The 17798-nt window shown below is 33.9% G+C and overlaps 1 protein-coding gene across 2 annotated transcripts in view; it reads right to left on the bottom strand.

Annotated features, from left to right (window-relative positions):
• Positions 1-8470: 8470 nt before the first annotated feature.
• The window catches only part of BMPR1B (bone morphogenetic protein receptor type 1B), a 465626-nt gene continuing 456298 nt past the window's right edge, over positions 8471-17798 (bottom strand). Inside the window, exons 13-14 of one of the 2 annotated variants that reach the window (XM_074228070.1) lie at positions 14609-14739; positions 8472-12523 (exon numbers count right to left, since the gene is read on the bottom strand). In XM_074228070.1, coding sequence (XP_074084171.1) covers positions 12413-12523; positions 14609-14739 — 242 coding nt within the window. In that variant the 3' untranslated portion in view covers positions 8472-12412. Of the gene's footprint in view, positions 12524-14608; positions 14740-17798 lie in introns of both variants that reach the window. The other variant, XM_074228071.1, reaches the window with a different exon arrangement.

Raw genomic sequence — 17798 nt, 5'->3', positions numbered from 1 at the left:
GAAATGCAAATTAAAACATCTCTGAAATATTACTTCCTATCTCTCAGAATGGTCAACATGACCAGAAATGATAATGATCAATGTTGGAGGGAATGTGAGAAATCTGGGACACTGATGCTTTGTTGGTAGAGCTGTGAACTGATCCAACCTTTCTGGAGAACAATTTAGAATTATGCCCAAAGAGCAATAAAAATGTATATCCCTTTGATCCAGCAATACCTCTACTGGGTCTGCATCCTGAAGATATCATGAAAAAGTGTGAAAATCCCACATTACAAAGATATTCATAGAAACTTTTTTTTTGTAATGGTAAAGAATTGGAAATTGAGGGGATGCCCATCAACTGGGGAATGGTGATTGAACAAACTGCAGTATATGTATGTGATAGAGGCCTGGTGTTCTATAAGAATCCACGTGGGACAGTATTTCAGAAAAGCCTGGAAAGACTTGCATGATTTGATGCTGAGTGAGATGAGCAGAACTAGAAGAACATTATAAATGGGGTGATGATCAACCATGATGGAATTATTCATTGTATCAATGCAATAACCAGACAATTTTAGGGGATTTGTGATGGAAATACCATGCATATTCAGAAAAGGAATTGTGGGGTTTAAATGAAGACCAAAGCTCATTACCTTCAATTTTTAAAAGTTGTCTTAAATATTATGCCCTTTTGTTATCACTAATGATTTCTTTCTTCTTTTTGAATCTGATTCTTCTCATAACAGGAGTTTGGAAAGACTTAGGGAGATAATAGATACAGGGTCTGGCTATAGTCCACATAGGCACAAAGAGGCAAGCATGACAGAACTACTAAACAAGAAAAGCACAGCTGTTTATTTCCATTTTCTCCTATCTCATTATTTGGAATCAACCTTGTTCTTCATATTTTACAAGCTTCAGTTGTTTTCTGGTGTTTTCTCTTTCAATTTACATTACTATAAATTGTGTATATTGTGTAAGTACAATAATAACAATTCTATCGTTTTCCTAAATCTGCTTACTTTCTTTTGCCTTATGTGATGCAAATATTTCCATGCTTCTCAATATTCGTGCTTGTCATTTCTTGGTGTATATTAATATTCTGTTGCATTTATGTACCAAAATTTGTTTATCCATTGCTCAAATACTGTTAATTTACTCTATTTGTAATTCTTTCTACTACAAAATGTCTTGCAATAAATATCTTTGTGCTTAAAAGGCCTTTCTTGTTTGTAAATGATACTCTTGGGATATATAATGCATACCTTGGGTCAAGTGACATGAATATTTTAGTCACCTTATTTGGCCTAATTTCAAATTGCTTTCCAGATGGTTATACCAATTCCAAATTCAACCAACAATACATTAGTATACCGTATACCTATATTTCTACAAGCTCTCCAACATTATTTCCATCTTTTGTCTTCTTTGCCAATTTACTACATGAAAGCTGAAACGTCTGATTTTCATTTTCATTCTTATTATAAATTTGGAGCATTTTCCTATGTTAATAGTTTGCAATTCTTCTTTCCATAGCTGTTTATTCATATCCCTTGCCCAAATTTCTTAGGAACACCTTTTTTCCTTATATTTTTTATTAGCTATGCCTATATTTGGGATAACAGATCATATATAGCTGCTATAATTTTTTTCACATTTGACTGTTTGCCTTCTTATCAGATACATTACTTTTGTTTGTACACAAAGCTTTTCAATTTCAGGTAAGTTATTTTGTCTTTTGAAATCGCCTCTATCCCTTACTTGCTTGTTGAAAAGGAAAACAATATGTGCTTCTCTTCTAATTTTTATGTGGTAAAATTTTAAATATTTAAGTCACATATCTTCTTTGAATTTATTGTGGAATATAATGTCAGCTATTAGTCTAAGCCTGATTTTTGTCAGACTGCTTCCCAGTTTTCTTGGTATAAATAGTATAATGTAATAAGTAATGCAAAGCATTTTTTAAATCTTCAAATAGTGTTAAGTACTGAAATTTCAGATAGATGAGGAAATACACTTTTTTAAAAAAGAAAAAAAACAGAAAAATCAAACACATATAGAGAACATCTCCAGTGATCCTTGCTGGCAGAGTGCAATGGGTTGTTGAACATGATAGGGATGCGTATATTTACACAGATAGCTCAGTGACATTAACATGTGACTTTTATACTTTCTACTAGAATGACAGAAAACTGCCACAGAGACAAAAATTTGAATCTGCTAATTTTTAAATGAGTCCCTTCATTGCCTATGTACCTGTATTGAAAATCATTAGAAGATGGAGGAAGTTGAGGACATCAGTGATCACCGACATCATTCAAGTAAAGAGTTCAGTCAAAGGTGTTCCATCATTTACCTAATGGCCTTAGCACAAAAGTGCATTTAGAACAAATTGCAATATGATCCTCAAGTTGACTGATAGAGCTAGCTCACAACTGTTAAATAAAGAGCTAAGTGATATAAAAATTGTTTAATAATAATTAATAATTAGAAATAGGTGATGTAAAATGTGTTTAAATTTTAAAATGGCATCCCCTTTTTCAACCTAACAAACACGACCTGGGCACTGTGATATGATGTAATTTACATGATTTAGAAAATGGAGGCAACTCTGTATCCAGAGAATGAACTGTGGAGTTTGAGCAAAGACCAAGGACTATTACCTTTAATTTAGAAAAAAATCTGCTATCTTATTGTCTGATTGTGCTATCTCTTATACTTTATGTTTCTTCCTTAAGGATATGATTTCTCTCTCATCACATTCAGTTTGGATCAATGGAAATAATGTAAAGACTGGCAAATTGCCTTCTGTGTGGGGTGGGAGGAGGGAAGTAAGATTAGGGGGAAAATTGTAAAACGCAAAATAAATAAAATCTTTATAATTAAAAAAGAAAAGCAAATGGAGGCAAGTTTTCCTTGAAAATATAAAGTTTATTTTGACAAATAACTTTTGAGTTTCTTATCTCAGGTTTAATAGTTTTCTTAATGGTTTCCCAACACAAATCCTTGGTGAGGACTTTATTAAAGAGAATTTTTTTAATCAATAATCTTCACCATTGAGATGGAAAATCAAAGATCTCCGACCAGAGATACATGCCTTCTAAGAGATTAGAAGGACTATAGGAAGGAAGGAATAGCGTTTTTTCCTGCTGAAATTTCTATTAAATATTTCAATGGTTATGGATTTGGAAGAAATCCAAAAATCAGAGCATGAAGTTGAAATCAGTCTTTTTTCTTTGCTGAGTAGCATATGAAGATTTTTACCTTAATAAATAATGAATGTAGTCACTGCAACTCTAAAGTAGTTTGCTAAAATGTAGCTTTCCAAATGAGGTGACAGATTTGATAAGATTAGATCTGTGATATGATCCATTTGGACAATCTCTCTGACTGTCCCCCATGTCCAGAATGCTCTCATTCCTTCACTTCTTAAATACTGACCTCCTTGGCTTCTTTGAAGTCCCAACTAAAATCCTACCTATGTATTACATCAAACCTTCCCTAATATATATTAATTCCTGTGTTTCACTTTCAATTATTTCCTATTTGTTCTGTATGCAGTTAATTTGTAAATATATATATATATATATATATATATATATATATATATATATATTCATTCAAGTACTCACACAGACATCCACACATGAGTTTGTAAATTCCGTAAGGGCAGAGACCATCATTTGCCTTCATTTGAATTCTCGCCACTTAACATAATGCTTGCCACTAAGTCTATGTTTAATATTTATTTGAATTGACATTAATTAGCAAAAGGAATACTCAGATGAGGAAACTCCTGTCAGTATAGGCAGTCTCCTTTTCTGAAACTAATATTCTTAAGGAGTATCCATGCACTGAAAGGTCAAGTACCTTGGCTAGGTCACCTGACCAGGAGTTAGTTCTTGTCCACAGGTCTTCCTGACTCGGGGCAAGTTCTCTGATTATGTCACAATGCTTCTCACTACTTCCTAGATAATGCTTTACCATCTCCAACCCTCACTCTTCACCCCATTCCCATCAATAAGGGAAAGAAAAATGAACTCTTAGAGTAGACAATTCAAGTACTGTTGTGATTCTGTTCATTTGTTTTTCTTATCATCAATGGAAAGTCATATTTTTTTTTATTTTTACATATGAAACCAGGGGAAGTGACCAATGCTTTATCAACCAGATACTTTGCTAGAAGTCATCTTTACTTTTTCCTTAAACCTATATAAATTTTTTTAAGGACTCAGCATTAAGGAAACCCCCCACTAGGGATTCCTGAGTGGAATGAAAGTTTATTAATAAACAAAATAACTTGTAATAGTACAACATGGCAGACTATATCCAATAAATCATATAAAAAGCTACTATGCATCAGTAATGAAAAGACAGGCAAAAGACAGCTCCTGCTCTCAAAGTACTCAACAGTTTTGATAGAGGCAAACATGAAAACAATTCTGTACAGGATAAACTGGGAATATTGTCAGGGAATGCACTAGCATGACAGGGTGCTAAGAAAGATTGCTTGAAAAAGGTGGGATTTTAACTAAGACAAGAGGGAAGTCAGGGGAGATAGGAGGGCAAGAGTTCTAGGAATGGGGGGAGAACAAGGGAAAACAAAATCAGGAAATGAAGCATTTTTGCAGGGAATAACAAGAAGATCAGCATTACCTATTAAGAGAGTGAGTAAAGGAAAAGAAGGTTTGAGATTGAAAAACAGAAGAGGGTCAGGTCACAAAGGGCTTTAAAAGTCAAAGAGGATTTTATGTTCAATTTGGAGGCGACAGAAAGTCACTGTCATTTACTGAATAGGGAAAAGTTATGCTTTTGATGCAGGGGAAAGACAAAGAATTGTGAATGAAATTGGGTGGAGATGTAAACTGACTAGAAGTGGAGAATTGTGATTGTAGCAAAACAATTTGTAATGTGCTCAGATTTTTGTAATGTGCTCAGATTTGGTGGAGATCCCCATTACCACTGATTCATGGTTTAATGTAAAAACTTTATCCTGATCTCCTTAGGCTTTACCCTCTACCAGATTCCTGGTCCAGTAAGAGAAAAGGAGTTCACTTTTTGCCCTCTGGGTGAGAGGCAATACATAAAAACCTGAGCTGGACTCCAGCTCAGGGCCTCGGTCTTCTCTGACCTGTGGTCCAGCAAACACTGCTTGGCTGTTCTTTTATATATCTCATCTCTCTCTTCCTTTCTCTCTACCTATCCCTTCCTATGTGTTGTAACTTTTTTAAAATAAATTTTTGTTTTCTTTCCACCCTTGCTTTCCCAATCTGAATAATGATTCCTCATAGGCAGAACCATACTCAAGTAGCCAGCCACTAAAGAATTGATGTGTTTTATAGAAAGATCAATTTGACAACTGAGTGAAGGATATACTATAGTAAAGAGAGGTGAAGTAAGCATACGTACAAAGCATTTTATCAACGAAGGAATGACAAGTTGACAACTGATTGGAGATACACATATACACAGAGACCCTTATCTATACACCAAAAATGCATCTATAAACACCAAAGCACCAATTATATGCTATATATATAACAAAATTACACATAAAAATATTTCCTCCAGTTAGGGAATGACTGAACAAGTTGAGGTACATGAATGCAACTGAATATTATTGCACTATAATAAGTGATACATAAGAATTCAAAACAACCTTTTATGAACTGATATAAAAAGAATTAGAAAACAATATTGCTATCATAGTATAGATGGAAAGAAGACAGTAATACAAAAATTAAAACTATAAGCAACTTGGACTTTAAGAATTGAAAAAAACATTTTCTTAAAAGAGGTAGGGAAATATGAGCATGAAATATTGCATATGCTGTCAGATATTGTTGACCTATCAATTTTGCTTGATTGCTTTCTCTCTCTCTCTCTTTCCATTTTTAAAGTCTGTTACAAGGCAGAGCTAACCAAATAGGGGAAAAAGTAAGGATGTATTTGGAAAAGACAATCATAGATAATAAAACAACTAACCTGAACTTTGGATTCTCTAATAAAGCAGAGGGGTAATTAGTCTGAATCTCAGTAAGGAATTTCATGAAGTTCAAAGTTTGGCTGATATGCTTGAATCATAGGTCCTTGGATCCATAACCATTCCACACATTCTTCTCCCAATGCTTTGCCCCAGAGTCCAAAAACCATGCTATAGGGGTATCCAACTCCTCAAATCAATACTAATATTACTTTTACATACCATTTTCATGATGGTGCAAGACCTCATCACTTCATGCCTACTATTCCTCACAAAAACTCTGCTTAGTTACAAGTCTCAGCTAAAGTTGTCCCAAAGACTTTCCAGGTTTTCCTTAATCTAAGATGCCCTCCTGAGAGAGGGAGGGTTATTGGTATAGATTATCACAAAGTGAAAACTTTACCTGATACATTAGGTACATGAGGGTTGAAGATAATTGAGGTGTATACTTACAGGGTCTGCCCATAAAAAAAATTCTTGAAAGACAAAGGCTCATTCATCTTTTTTTCTATCTCTAGGAGGACATAGAATTTCATGTAAATCTAGATATCCCTAAAAATATAGCTAATACATAGTAGTAATTTAAAAGAATTCATTCACACAAATAATCTAACCCCCTTGTGATTTTGGATGAGGAAAAGGAGATCCAGGATGATTGAATTACTGGTCCAAAAAGAGATGTCTTAATCTCCAGTTAGGATCAAAATTCTCTCTCCAAAGGAAGTGCCCTTTCTTCTGTAAGACACTGTCTCTTTTGAATCATCTTTTTTTCTTCAGAATTTCAAAGTAATTAAATAGTTGCTTTTAAGATCATTTTTAATGTGTTTTAGAAAAAAACTTTAATCTTTGTGAAAAAATAAGTTTTGGGAATAACAAATACTATACCAAGAAATTCTGATTCATTATCTATTGGATTTTATTTCTTGACATTTATATTATCATACCAAAGTACATAGGATGGCCCCAAAATTTCAATGTAATATTAATCTATTAAAATTTAGGATTGAGTACAGAAATTTGACAAATTGAATGATTTCCTCCATTTGATTCTTTATATGACTTAAAATTTAAGTAGACTTTTAAGAATTTTATTTTTTAATGCAGTTAGTAAAAGAGAAATACTTGAAATCCACTGCTCCTGTGTTCTGAATTTTTCTTGGCATGCACGAAATGTCACGTTCTTTTCATAATCTTACATTTAAACACAATTGGATAGCTGCAACTTATTTGGATGTTCACACTAGAAATATCTGTCCATACTTCCCTTAGGCAATTATTTGAACACATTAGATGGAAAAGAAATATGAGATACTAGCCAAATATATTTTACTACCATTTGGGTGACTTTAAGATTTGAAGAAAGGGCAATTTACTTACTTTAGAATGCTTTGTAAAGCTTTCTCTCAAGTATTAGAATACCCTTTCAGTTTAACACACCTGATTGTTTGCTTGCATTTGTAATGTACACTGGGAAATTTTTATGAATGTCTTATTGAATTATATACTTAAATAAGGTTAGGGTGAAATTTTGTTCTTGGCTGTAAAGTATAAGGTCAGACTGGGTGTCATTCTTTGAGATTCTGTACGATTGATCAAGAATATTTGAAAGTCAATACAAAAAGTAGATGTCTCACCTCCTGAATATCATTATGTCTGGGTTCAAGTTTGACTTCCAGAGTAGAGTTCTCAGTTCATCAGAGAAAGTTCTTCAATACTTATTAGGTTTATCCTGGGGACAATCTCCTTTTGAGTGCCAGTCCAGTAACCACGAACTTTTAAAATTATGCATTTTTAGGATTATTACCCATGTCCTTGTAAAATTGAATAACTTCATGGTTAAAATTTTATCTTTTTTCCTGAATTAGTAAAATGTGTGGAATCAAGGAGTTATTTTGTTTGCCTTTGTCTTTTAATTGCAAAAATTGCAAGTTTAGAAATAGAAAATTTAGCAACATTAACTAACTTACTTGAATTTGTTATCTGCTAACCAGCATTCCTTCCTACTTACTAAAGGAGATAGAAATCAAATTTTGGCATAGTTTGGCAGTTTATTACTTTTGTATAGTTTGTAATTGTTGTGTTCTAAAGTTTGAAATTCATTTTTTTTTTACATTTTGCAATAGTTGACATTCAAAATAAACATGCATTCATTCTGCTCAGTTGTGGGGCAGTTAGGTTAGGGTTAGATAAAGCACTGGTCCTGGAGTCAGGGGGACTTGAGTTCATATTTAACCTCAGATACTTTATGCTTACTAGCTTTATGACCTTGGACAAACCACTGGCATACAAAAAACCCAAAACAAAATAAAAAAATCATTTCTTTTTCTAATACTGATGAACACAATAAAAAATTCAATATTTTTTCCCACAAATGTTCATTTTCATGTAAAACCAGAAAACTTATCTCATTCTCAAGCATAATAGTACTTTTACTTATTAATTATATCAGAATTTTAATTATGTGTTGGTAAAGGAAATAAAACTTTGCATTGTTTATCTTCTTCCTTCAATCCACTTTTCAATCAATATTTGAGTATGTAAAAATGTATCACATGAAAATATAATACAAAATGAAACAAACTGCTATTTTTCAAAAAAGAGATGTCACAGATTGTTCTTTCCATGGGGAGAATGAGACCATTTTATTTGAGGGGAATGTTAAAACAAAGACATATACAATTTGTACCAAATACAATATAACTTTGTTCCCTATTTCTGAATAATTACAGTATATACAGATTCATTAAGGCACTGGTTCCCCAAAGATTACAAATGAGTCTTTTTTTTTTGAAACAAATTAAAAAAAAAACTTTTACAAAGCCACCAAGCTTACTCCAAAAGAAATGGCATTCTTTATTAATAGGAGAAATCATAAGTGCTACATGCCATCTCTTCTGATGCTCTTTCCTGGACTGCAACTTCTACACCACTGTTTCCCTACACACCTGGAATTTAAATTACATCATCAAGTTTTCAAAATCACCATTTTCTTAATACCTTTACACATACATTCCAATAAAAAGATGTACTGGAAAATACTCAGAACACAAAACATTGCTGTTTCTAATCGAACACATAGAAAAAGTCTTCAGGCACTGAAATGTAGTTATCATCCCTGACAAGTTGCAATTGTGAAGAAAGCATTAAAATAAAGCTGACCTCGGTCCCAGGAAACAGAATCTGTGAGCACTAGACAGAACAAGGCTGCCTCCCTCAGGCTTTGCACAAGAAAGGGATGGTCATTAAGGCTTGTTTATAGTATTATATGGTTTTATTTTTTTTCCTGAAATGCCAAAGGTCTGTTTCTTCATAAACTTTTTTGGAGAATCACAACTTAAAATTTAACAATCTATGTATATTATAAATAAATATTATGCTTCATTTAGTGATTTATCATTCAAAATATTTTACTCCTTAATCCACATACTGGAGTTATTCCAGACTACAAATTAAACATATTTATACATACATACACACATATATGTGTACATTACACATACATATACACACATAAACCTGAACATCTTAACATATAAACATTATATTATCTACCAACTGAAATTCTAGAATCCCTTCTTTTGAGGGGAGGGGAGGGGAGAAAGTTTAAATTAGCTTGTAATTAAGAATAATCCTGAAAGTAAACAATCATCTGATAGAAACATTTTCCAGGTTACTCCCTCCTTCTTCTGTGTTGAACATTCACCCAGCTGCAAGAGCTTTCATAAAAATAAAATTATTCTATCCTATACTGTTTTATAAGTAGTTTGATTGCTAAAACAATTACCCTAAATATGGTTTTTGTGACAAAGGGGAAAATTCTTCATAAATTGCTATTATAAATTTTAACATAAAATAAGCTCTAATAGGTCTTTTTCTTTAGTATCTAATTAGTATCTTAATACTTTTTACAGTGATTGAGGTTGGAGATTATAAAAGGAACTATAATTTGCCTTGATTCAACAGACTAAATAACCCTTACAATATGTATAGGTATAAGTAATCAGTTATTCCCTATTGCTATTTTTGTTAGCAACTCTAAAATAAACATCAAAACCCACTTTTCAATTTCTCCATTACTCCAAATGACTCATGACTTCAGAGGATTCATGTTGTCTCAAAGTGGGCTTGAGTTTTAATTTTAGAGAAATTATTCTGGCTTGGATTCAAAGGTTACTTGGGAGTTGATCAGGAGGAAAGGACATTTCTTAAGGGAAATAACAGAGGTTTAATTTAGGAAAGACCTGAGCAATTAATGTGCTGCGGCCAGAAAACCCCTTTACAAATACTTTCCTGTTTCACTGCCATTTGTCTCTGAACAAGTTGGCCTTCACATATAAAAGTTTTCTACAAATTAGATATATATATATATATATATATTAACCTCAAAGTAAGTTTAACTGTTGTGATGTAATGAACAGAATATTTTCACAAAAAGAAAAATGAATAATATCTTATACTAATATCTGGCATTTCAGTTTCTACTGAGTTTCTTTTAGTTATTAGGACTAAAGCAGCTTTTAGACCTTTATATTTTATTCAAAAACAAGCTATCCACAACCTCCTCTTTAATTAAAAAAAGGAAGAAAAACAGCAGCGAAAAGAAGTGCTTCTTTCCAACTGTGATAAAATCTGGATGGAAAGTACAGAACAATGAATTACAAAATAATGAACACAGGGCAATGTCATCAGCATGGTAAGCAGACCTCACAACTACTTTTAGAGGATTTATTTTCTGGAAGAAACAAATCACCAGATGAAGGAAAAAAAATTCTGTTTGATTTTTTGCAACAGTTGTCAAGTTTTCAGCAATCTTTTTGTCTCTGAAGTCTCAATGAATACTTCTATGGAAAAAATGCATGACATCATACTGCCCCCTAGAGTTTCTTGGGATGACCGCCTTAGAAGATAGCTAAAAGCCAAGGAATTTACCATTTTCTCCAATTACCCTCCTTCTGAGAAAATCATGGAAACAGAGAAGGAAATGCTATTCTGTTGAGTTGAGGAGAATGGCTATTCTAAAAAGTTCTACTAGTTTTTCTGGGGAATATTGATTCTGATATTGAAATTATCCACGAAACTCAAAAATTACAAACCAAAAGTTGAGGAGGTGGATTTGGAAATTGACAAAGGTCTTAGGAAGAAATAAATTAAAAGTGAACCACACCTCAACAGATTAAAACAAAATAAAATAAATCAGGTCAACATCCTGAATGTGAAGTCAAAAAATATATATCCCCTGGGATGCAGAAACAATATACATGTAAAAGAAATCCCAGCAGTCATTATATTTGGGAGCATTTATAAGTTCTCTGCTGTTCCTTTGGAAAGCTCTATATGTAGCCAGAATTCCTTTATTTTAATCTCACAAACTCCTCCTTGGCCTCCTCCTCTCTCCCGTTTTTAATAAGAAAAACACTGTGCAAGACATTCACTTTTGTGCTTGTTTGGCTCTTTTGCATAAATAAACATTGTAATTTAGTTTGCCTACTCAACAACAGAGTAAAATCTCCCTTCTGATGCACCTTCTCTTCATCTCAGTGGATGATAATTTCACTTATTAGTGATCTTTCCTTCAGGAAGAGCTAAACTTAGGCTGAGTCTTCTATCACATCCATAATTAGTTTTAAAAATAGGGGAAAAAATCTTCATTTCAGTTTAAAGAAAAGGGAGTACTTTCGTTAGCAATTGCTTAGCACAGTCAGAAACCTGAGATGTTTCTGAACAAGACCCAGGCAATTTATTTCTTTTGACCCAAGTTCTATAAACTGCATTGGTGTGATGGTTTCATATTCCATGAAACTATCAAAGACCAGTTGCAGATACGTGAAATCATGATCAGTTATCAGTCAGTTGGGTTGGTAGTTATCCTAGCTGGGACACTGATCTCTCACATCTGGCCCTAAGCAAAGTGGTCTTTGGAGGCAGGAGAAAGGTGGCTTTTAAGGTATTTTACAACTTATCAAACATCACAGACTATTTTGAGTTTTGCTTGGAATGCCATATTTTCACAAATGGAAAACAAAATAATTCTGTTTTTCCTTCAGGCACTATTTTTAGATAGTTGTCCTTCATGTGTAATTTTGACTGCAACAGAATATGTTTATAGTATATTATTTTGAAAAAAAATTAAAGTATTTTTTCTTTAAACATTCCAAATACAAGACTTTCACAGAAAGCAATATGTATCATTTTTGCAACAGTTACCCAAGTGGTCTTCCCTACCTGCAAACAGGCTCCTTGAGCCTGTGATTGGCAATGTCACTCTTTGTCCAGGGTTTTCCCTGAGAGCAAGTGGCCTGATCCTGCTCAGGAGCAGGGTGTCATTCAAGATTTGTACTATGGAAAGAACTTTAACATCTTCTGCTTTGCCAACAAAAGGAAAAAAAAATGTGTTGGCTGTCTCCAGGATGTTTACTTTCTCCCTTCAATCAAGAGTTTAATGTTCTACGATTCTGACATTCTGGCAAGTGTTTTCTTAACCCGAAGAGCTGTGAGACGGGATGAAGGATTGTGGGCCCAGCATTCCGTCATTAGTTTCCCCATCTGCCGTAGACACTGTGGGGAAAAGAAATGAGGATATTAGAGTACAATTAGGAGAATGCTATGATCATCGGTGTTACTTCTTAGAATCTCTGAAGTCTGACTAGAAAAAAACGTTATTTCTCCTTTAAACTGTACAGGTTCAAAAACCCTTAGTTTTATTTTGATAGAAGATTAAAGGATTAATGCATAGCCTCTATGTGTTTCATGTTGTGATAGATCCAGACAGGTGGTTTTGCTGCCTATAGCATACTGGTTTTGTAATGCAGTGTTAAATAAATATAAAAATTTCAGGAGAATTGTGTGGTTCAATGGCATACTCCCAGATTGTTTACAACACCTTTTAAGTGTTAACTCTTTTTGTCTAACTCTTTTGCATGTGACACAAAGGATGCTAATTCACAAATTACAGCTGCCTACTACAATAACCATATTAAATTGTACTATTGAACAAAATTAATAATCTCTTCCTTGAATCACAGGCATGACCTCCAATACTCATGCATGGTATAACAGTGACTACTTATCTTAACTCATTAGAAATCCTTGGTGGAAGAGAGCGTGGATGGTCATATTTCTTGTAGGTGTTATGGGGGGCACCATTTTAGAGATTTGATCCAAACCACTTGGCTACTGATAACCCTTTTTTTTTTTTTTTTTTTTGCAAGGCAATGGGGTTAAATGACTTGCCCAAGGACACAAAATTAGGTAATGATTAAGTGTCTGAGGCTGTGAAATCCCTTTTAACTGCAAAATTCTATGATTTTGAAATTGACACTTATTCCACATGATATGTCATAATTAGAAAAGAAATACCTACAGGTCCTTTAATAAAAGCAAACGGAAAAAAACATTTTCCCCTGAAAAATAACTTATTAACAGCAGTTTTTTATCCATATCTATCATCTAGATAAATGCATATCTATGTATAGACACATACTTATATGTATTCACACATACACACACACACACACACACACACACACACACACACACACAAAACATACAAGAATTTAGCGCCACTACCATCAAGTTGGAGATTTGAGTTAGGAAGGCAAACTGAGAATACACTCATGTAGAATCAAGAAAAATGCATATTGGCATGAGGAAAAGAATACTGCTCTGTGAGAAATTTAGTAAAGGGATGGATGACATGACCAAATAGCTTCTCTGAATCTATTCATGTCAACCCCAAAGCTAAACTTTTCTTGTTTCACTCTACTTCCTTTTCCCCTGGCCAGTTTTCACATTACGTTGCATTGCCTGTTTATCAGTCATACTGAGTGACCATTCTCAAAATCATAGGACCCAAGAGATGGAAAGGAGCTCAGGCGCCACTGATCCAATCAGTGCTAGAAAGAAGTTCACATGCTAATATACCTCTGCCTCTATTGCTATACCACTGCCAAGTGAGAACCTACCATTTCTCAACTGAGCTCATTTCTTTCTCATTTCGTATGTTGTTAACATAGATATATTAGAACATTAAAAAATTCAGTCTGCTTCTTGTACTTTTGAATGTCGTGTGCACCATATTCCTTCTGAATTTATATTTTGCCTATCTACAAGATATTAAGTAAAAGCTTCACTTGTGAGTATATTGATCTTTTGGATCACAGAAATGGTTACATCAACTTTGTGTGTGAGGGAATCATTGATAAAATCAATATATCAAAAAAACCTCACGGAAATATTCTTTTTTTTTGGGGGGGGGGTTGCAAGGCAAATGGGGTTAAGTGGCTTGCCCAAGGCCACAGAGCTATGTAATTGTTAAGTGTCTGAGACCGGATTTGAACCCAGGTACTCCTGACTCCAGGGCCGGTGCTTTTTCCACTGCACCACCTAGCCACCCCATCATGGAAATATTCTTGATGTAGCTGACAAAATATAAGAAATAAAATGTCAGCATTATTTAGCAGTGATGTAACAGAAAGTTCACACTCTGGGCTTTGATTCTCCTAAGTTTCTTTGTTACACTTGCCTAACAAAATCTCTTTTAAAAAGAAGCATTGCATTGAGGATTATTCTTCAACAATAGACTTTCTAAACAAAACCGGTCAGATGTTACCAGTCCCACAAGGACAGGTCTTTCTTCCATACCTCATCACTACTCCACCTGTTGGGAAAGGATGGACGGAGTTTTCTGATGCAAACAATCTCCCTCATATCGTCAAAAGAGGGGTCATTGGGTACCAGGTCATAGTACGGAATCTGGTATTCTTCTACTATTCCTAGAAAAGCAAGAATAATTTTGTTCAATTCTTTAACTGAAAGGAGGGGGCTTGAAGGGAGGGGCAAGAGCTAAAATCATATAAAAAAGTAACTATCAATATAACTGCACTCATTAGTACATATTTTTCTTGGGGAAGGAAGATCTGTAGTTTTGATTTTATCGCTGCAGGGAGCTCTACCGAATCAATCTCCTAACAGTTTGAAATTTATAGCTTAGGAAGTCACTTGTGGTCACGGCAAGTTTAAATGACCTGCTCAGGTGTTTAAAGCCATTATGTGTCATCTTCAGGAACCCCTTTAAGACTCAAGACCAACTTGCTCTTCACTATGCTGAACTGTCCAGTACTAATTTGGAGAAGCAAAATGGAGACCAACAGGCATGAAACCAAGTAGTGTAGACTGAAATTCTTTCCTATTTAAAATAAAGAATTCTTTAGGACCTTCAAAAAGGAAAACAAGTTTTACAGAACCATCACTATTAGATATTTATTCTTTTCTGATGCTTCAGTCTAATAACAAAATTAATTTGTAATTACTTTATAAAATTTTTTGCATGGCAATAAACTGCTTTTATATTTATCCAATTATTTATAAGACATGAAACAGGGTTATTCAAAGATAGCACTCACTCTCTGCAATTAAAACCCTCTATTATTTAGTAGAGAGGAAAAATCATGTATCCAAGTGATGCTATGGGAGCACTTTTAAGCAAGATGAGGGATAGCCCAAGGAAAAGGATTCTGAGAAATCAAAGATAAGAAATAATCACTTTCTGTTTAGGGGGAGTGAGAAATCAGGAAAGGTTTCATAGAGCAAATGTCACATGATCCGAGTCATGAAAGAAGAAAGAGACTTCAATGGAACCCAAAAGGTGAATTTGGGAAGAGTATTCCATGGGCAATGTTATAAAAAAAATAATGTCTAGAGACAAGCACAGCAAAAAGGAACAGGTTAGCAAAGTTTTACTGAAAGTCTAATACTCAAGGGTTACTGAATTAGAATCTGCATGATGAGAACTCAAGTCATGTTTACAATGACCAAATTTTGGTTCAATAAACTCCAAATTTATGAAAAGTGTGATCTCATATCTATTATCACTATAAGAACTAGGATTCATGTCACTTCAGAAAGTAGTCAACTTGAGGAAAGAGCAGATACTTCCCATTGTAAAAAATATAGTGGGATATGATGGTGCATGCTACAGGTATATCTCTTTCGCATTTGCTTTCTGACTTCAATGCACTTAGAAAGGATAGGAGGATTGCTTTCTTTTCAATAACATTCTGTTCTTTTTTATTAATAATTATATACAAAATCTTGAGTCATCTTTGAAAAATGGTCTCCATATTGTCCTAAAGGCCAACAGTTACTTATTCCCCTAAAAATTATTTTTAAAAATTCAGATATACTAATTGATTGGTAGGGAACTTCTGGAGTGTTTCTCACTAATGACTCAGCTATAACTTAAGATTTTTAGAGACTTACCTGACAGTAGAGATGTCAAAGAGAAAAGGGGGTTTGGGGGAAACTCAACTACACAAGTTTCTCTGTCAGATACCGATATAATTTTTAAATGTAATTTCATCTAAATTTTGTTGTTTTTATTTAGTTACAAATTTTAAATAATAACATGTTAGGTAACCAGGTTTGGGCACATGTGTTGATCTACATATTTGACACCTCTATCTTAAAAATAGTGAAAGGCTGTGACTTGCCTAGGGTCATACAGACTAAAGCATCCAAGTTCAGAATATGAATGGAGGTCTTCCTGAGTTCAAAAGCAGCCATCTATCTTCTTATGCCATGCTTTCCATTACTAGAAATATAATTCTTCAATATGTCAATGTAGACTATGATCTCATTGCTATGGGTTCTCTCTTTAATGATGCAGTCATAATTTACCCAGGATGTAAATCCTTTACAGGGGCTGAGGGGTACCAGAAAACATATCCTCTTCTGTTACCTCTATTTACATTTATAACCTGAAGTATGAAAATTGTTTAAAATATGTAGTGATAGCTATTTTATGCATTTGCTTCTTTTCTATTCAAATGTATTTTATTTTATACAATTAAAACCTTTATTCTGAGAAGAGTTCCACAGATATCACCAGATTGTCAAATTACTCCTTGCCCCCCCCAAAGGACAAAAACTTATTATTTAAGAGGAGTTCATCAGGGAGTTCTCTAACTCATTGGCAAGGCATCCTGATTGATTTAATGAGGTTAGAAGGATGTAGATTTTTGTCTGAGAGCATCTCAAGTGTATGCTTCAATGACAGTACAGTCCTGATGCCTTGTGAAGAGAACTGAAATATTTACTGATTGATTTTTGCTGAGGGTGGCTGCCCACAAAATGATTGACTAGGACTCAGGAAAGAATGGATTCTTCTTGGACTTAATATCCTCAAATTGGATTTCCTCCAACATGAATCTCCCCTTTGTTTAGTCCAATTACATTTTTTTGTCTTTATTCAGTACCATTTTTATCTCCTTATGATGTGTGCCAGGGGCTCTAAGATGGAGTACAAATATATTATACTGCCATTTATGGAGAAAAAATTTATTACAGAAATCTCTAGAAATCTTCATTTTTCTATTTTGAAAATTTTCTCACTTCATCTTTAAATGATCTTGGAATAAACTGCTTCACTGGATTTCTCACCAAGCTTTCTGTGACTTCTTTATCCTTGCCCTGGCCCCTGTTGTTTTACAAGGTGCTATTCCTTATTATCTTCTATTTTTCTTTCTATAGTATTTTATAAATTAGTTCCTATTACAAACCATTTGACCTTAGCTGCCATTGTTCAGGTTTGCAAGGTCTATAACAAAGTTGACTGGGACTAGTAAAAAAAAAATCTGACTCTTATAAGCATAGGCAGCATGCATAACCGATGACTTTGGAAACTGCACATTCTGTCACTAGTTCAAATATATTCAAACACAAAATAACATGTTTACTTACTGAGCTGAAACTAGAATTTGTTCAATAGTTAGTTACTCCTGTTATCTATAGGAGTTGTGCTTGAACAAGGAAATTAAGTTCCAGGGAGCCATGA

This window comes from Macrotis lagotis, chromosome 3 (assembly GCF_037893015.1).
Source record: "Macrotis lagotis isolate mMagLag1 chromosome 3, bilby.v1.9.chrom.fasta, whole genome shotgun sequence".
NCBI lineage: Eukaryota > Metazoa > Chordata > Mammalia > Peramelemorphia > Peramelidae > Macrotis > Macrotis lagotis.
Note: the sequence above shows the minus strand (reverse complement) of the source record. Positions and strands in the feature narration are given on the sequence as shown.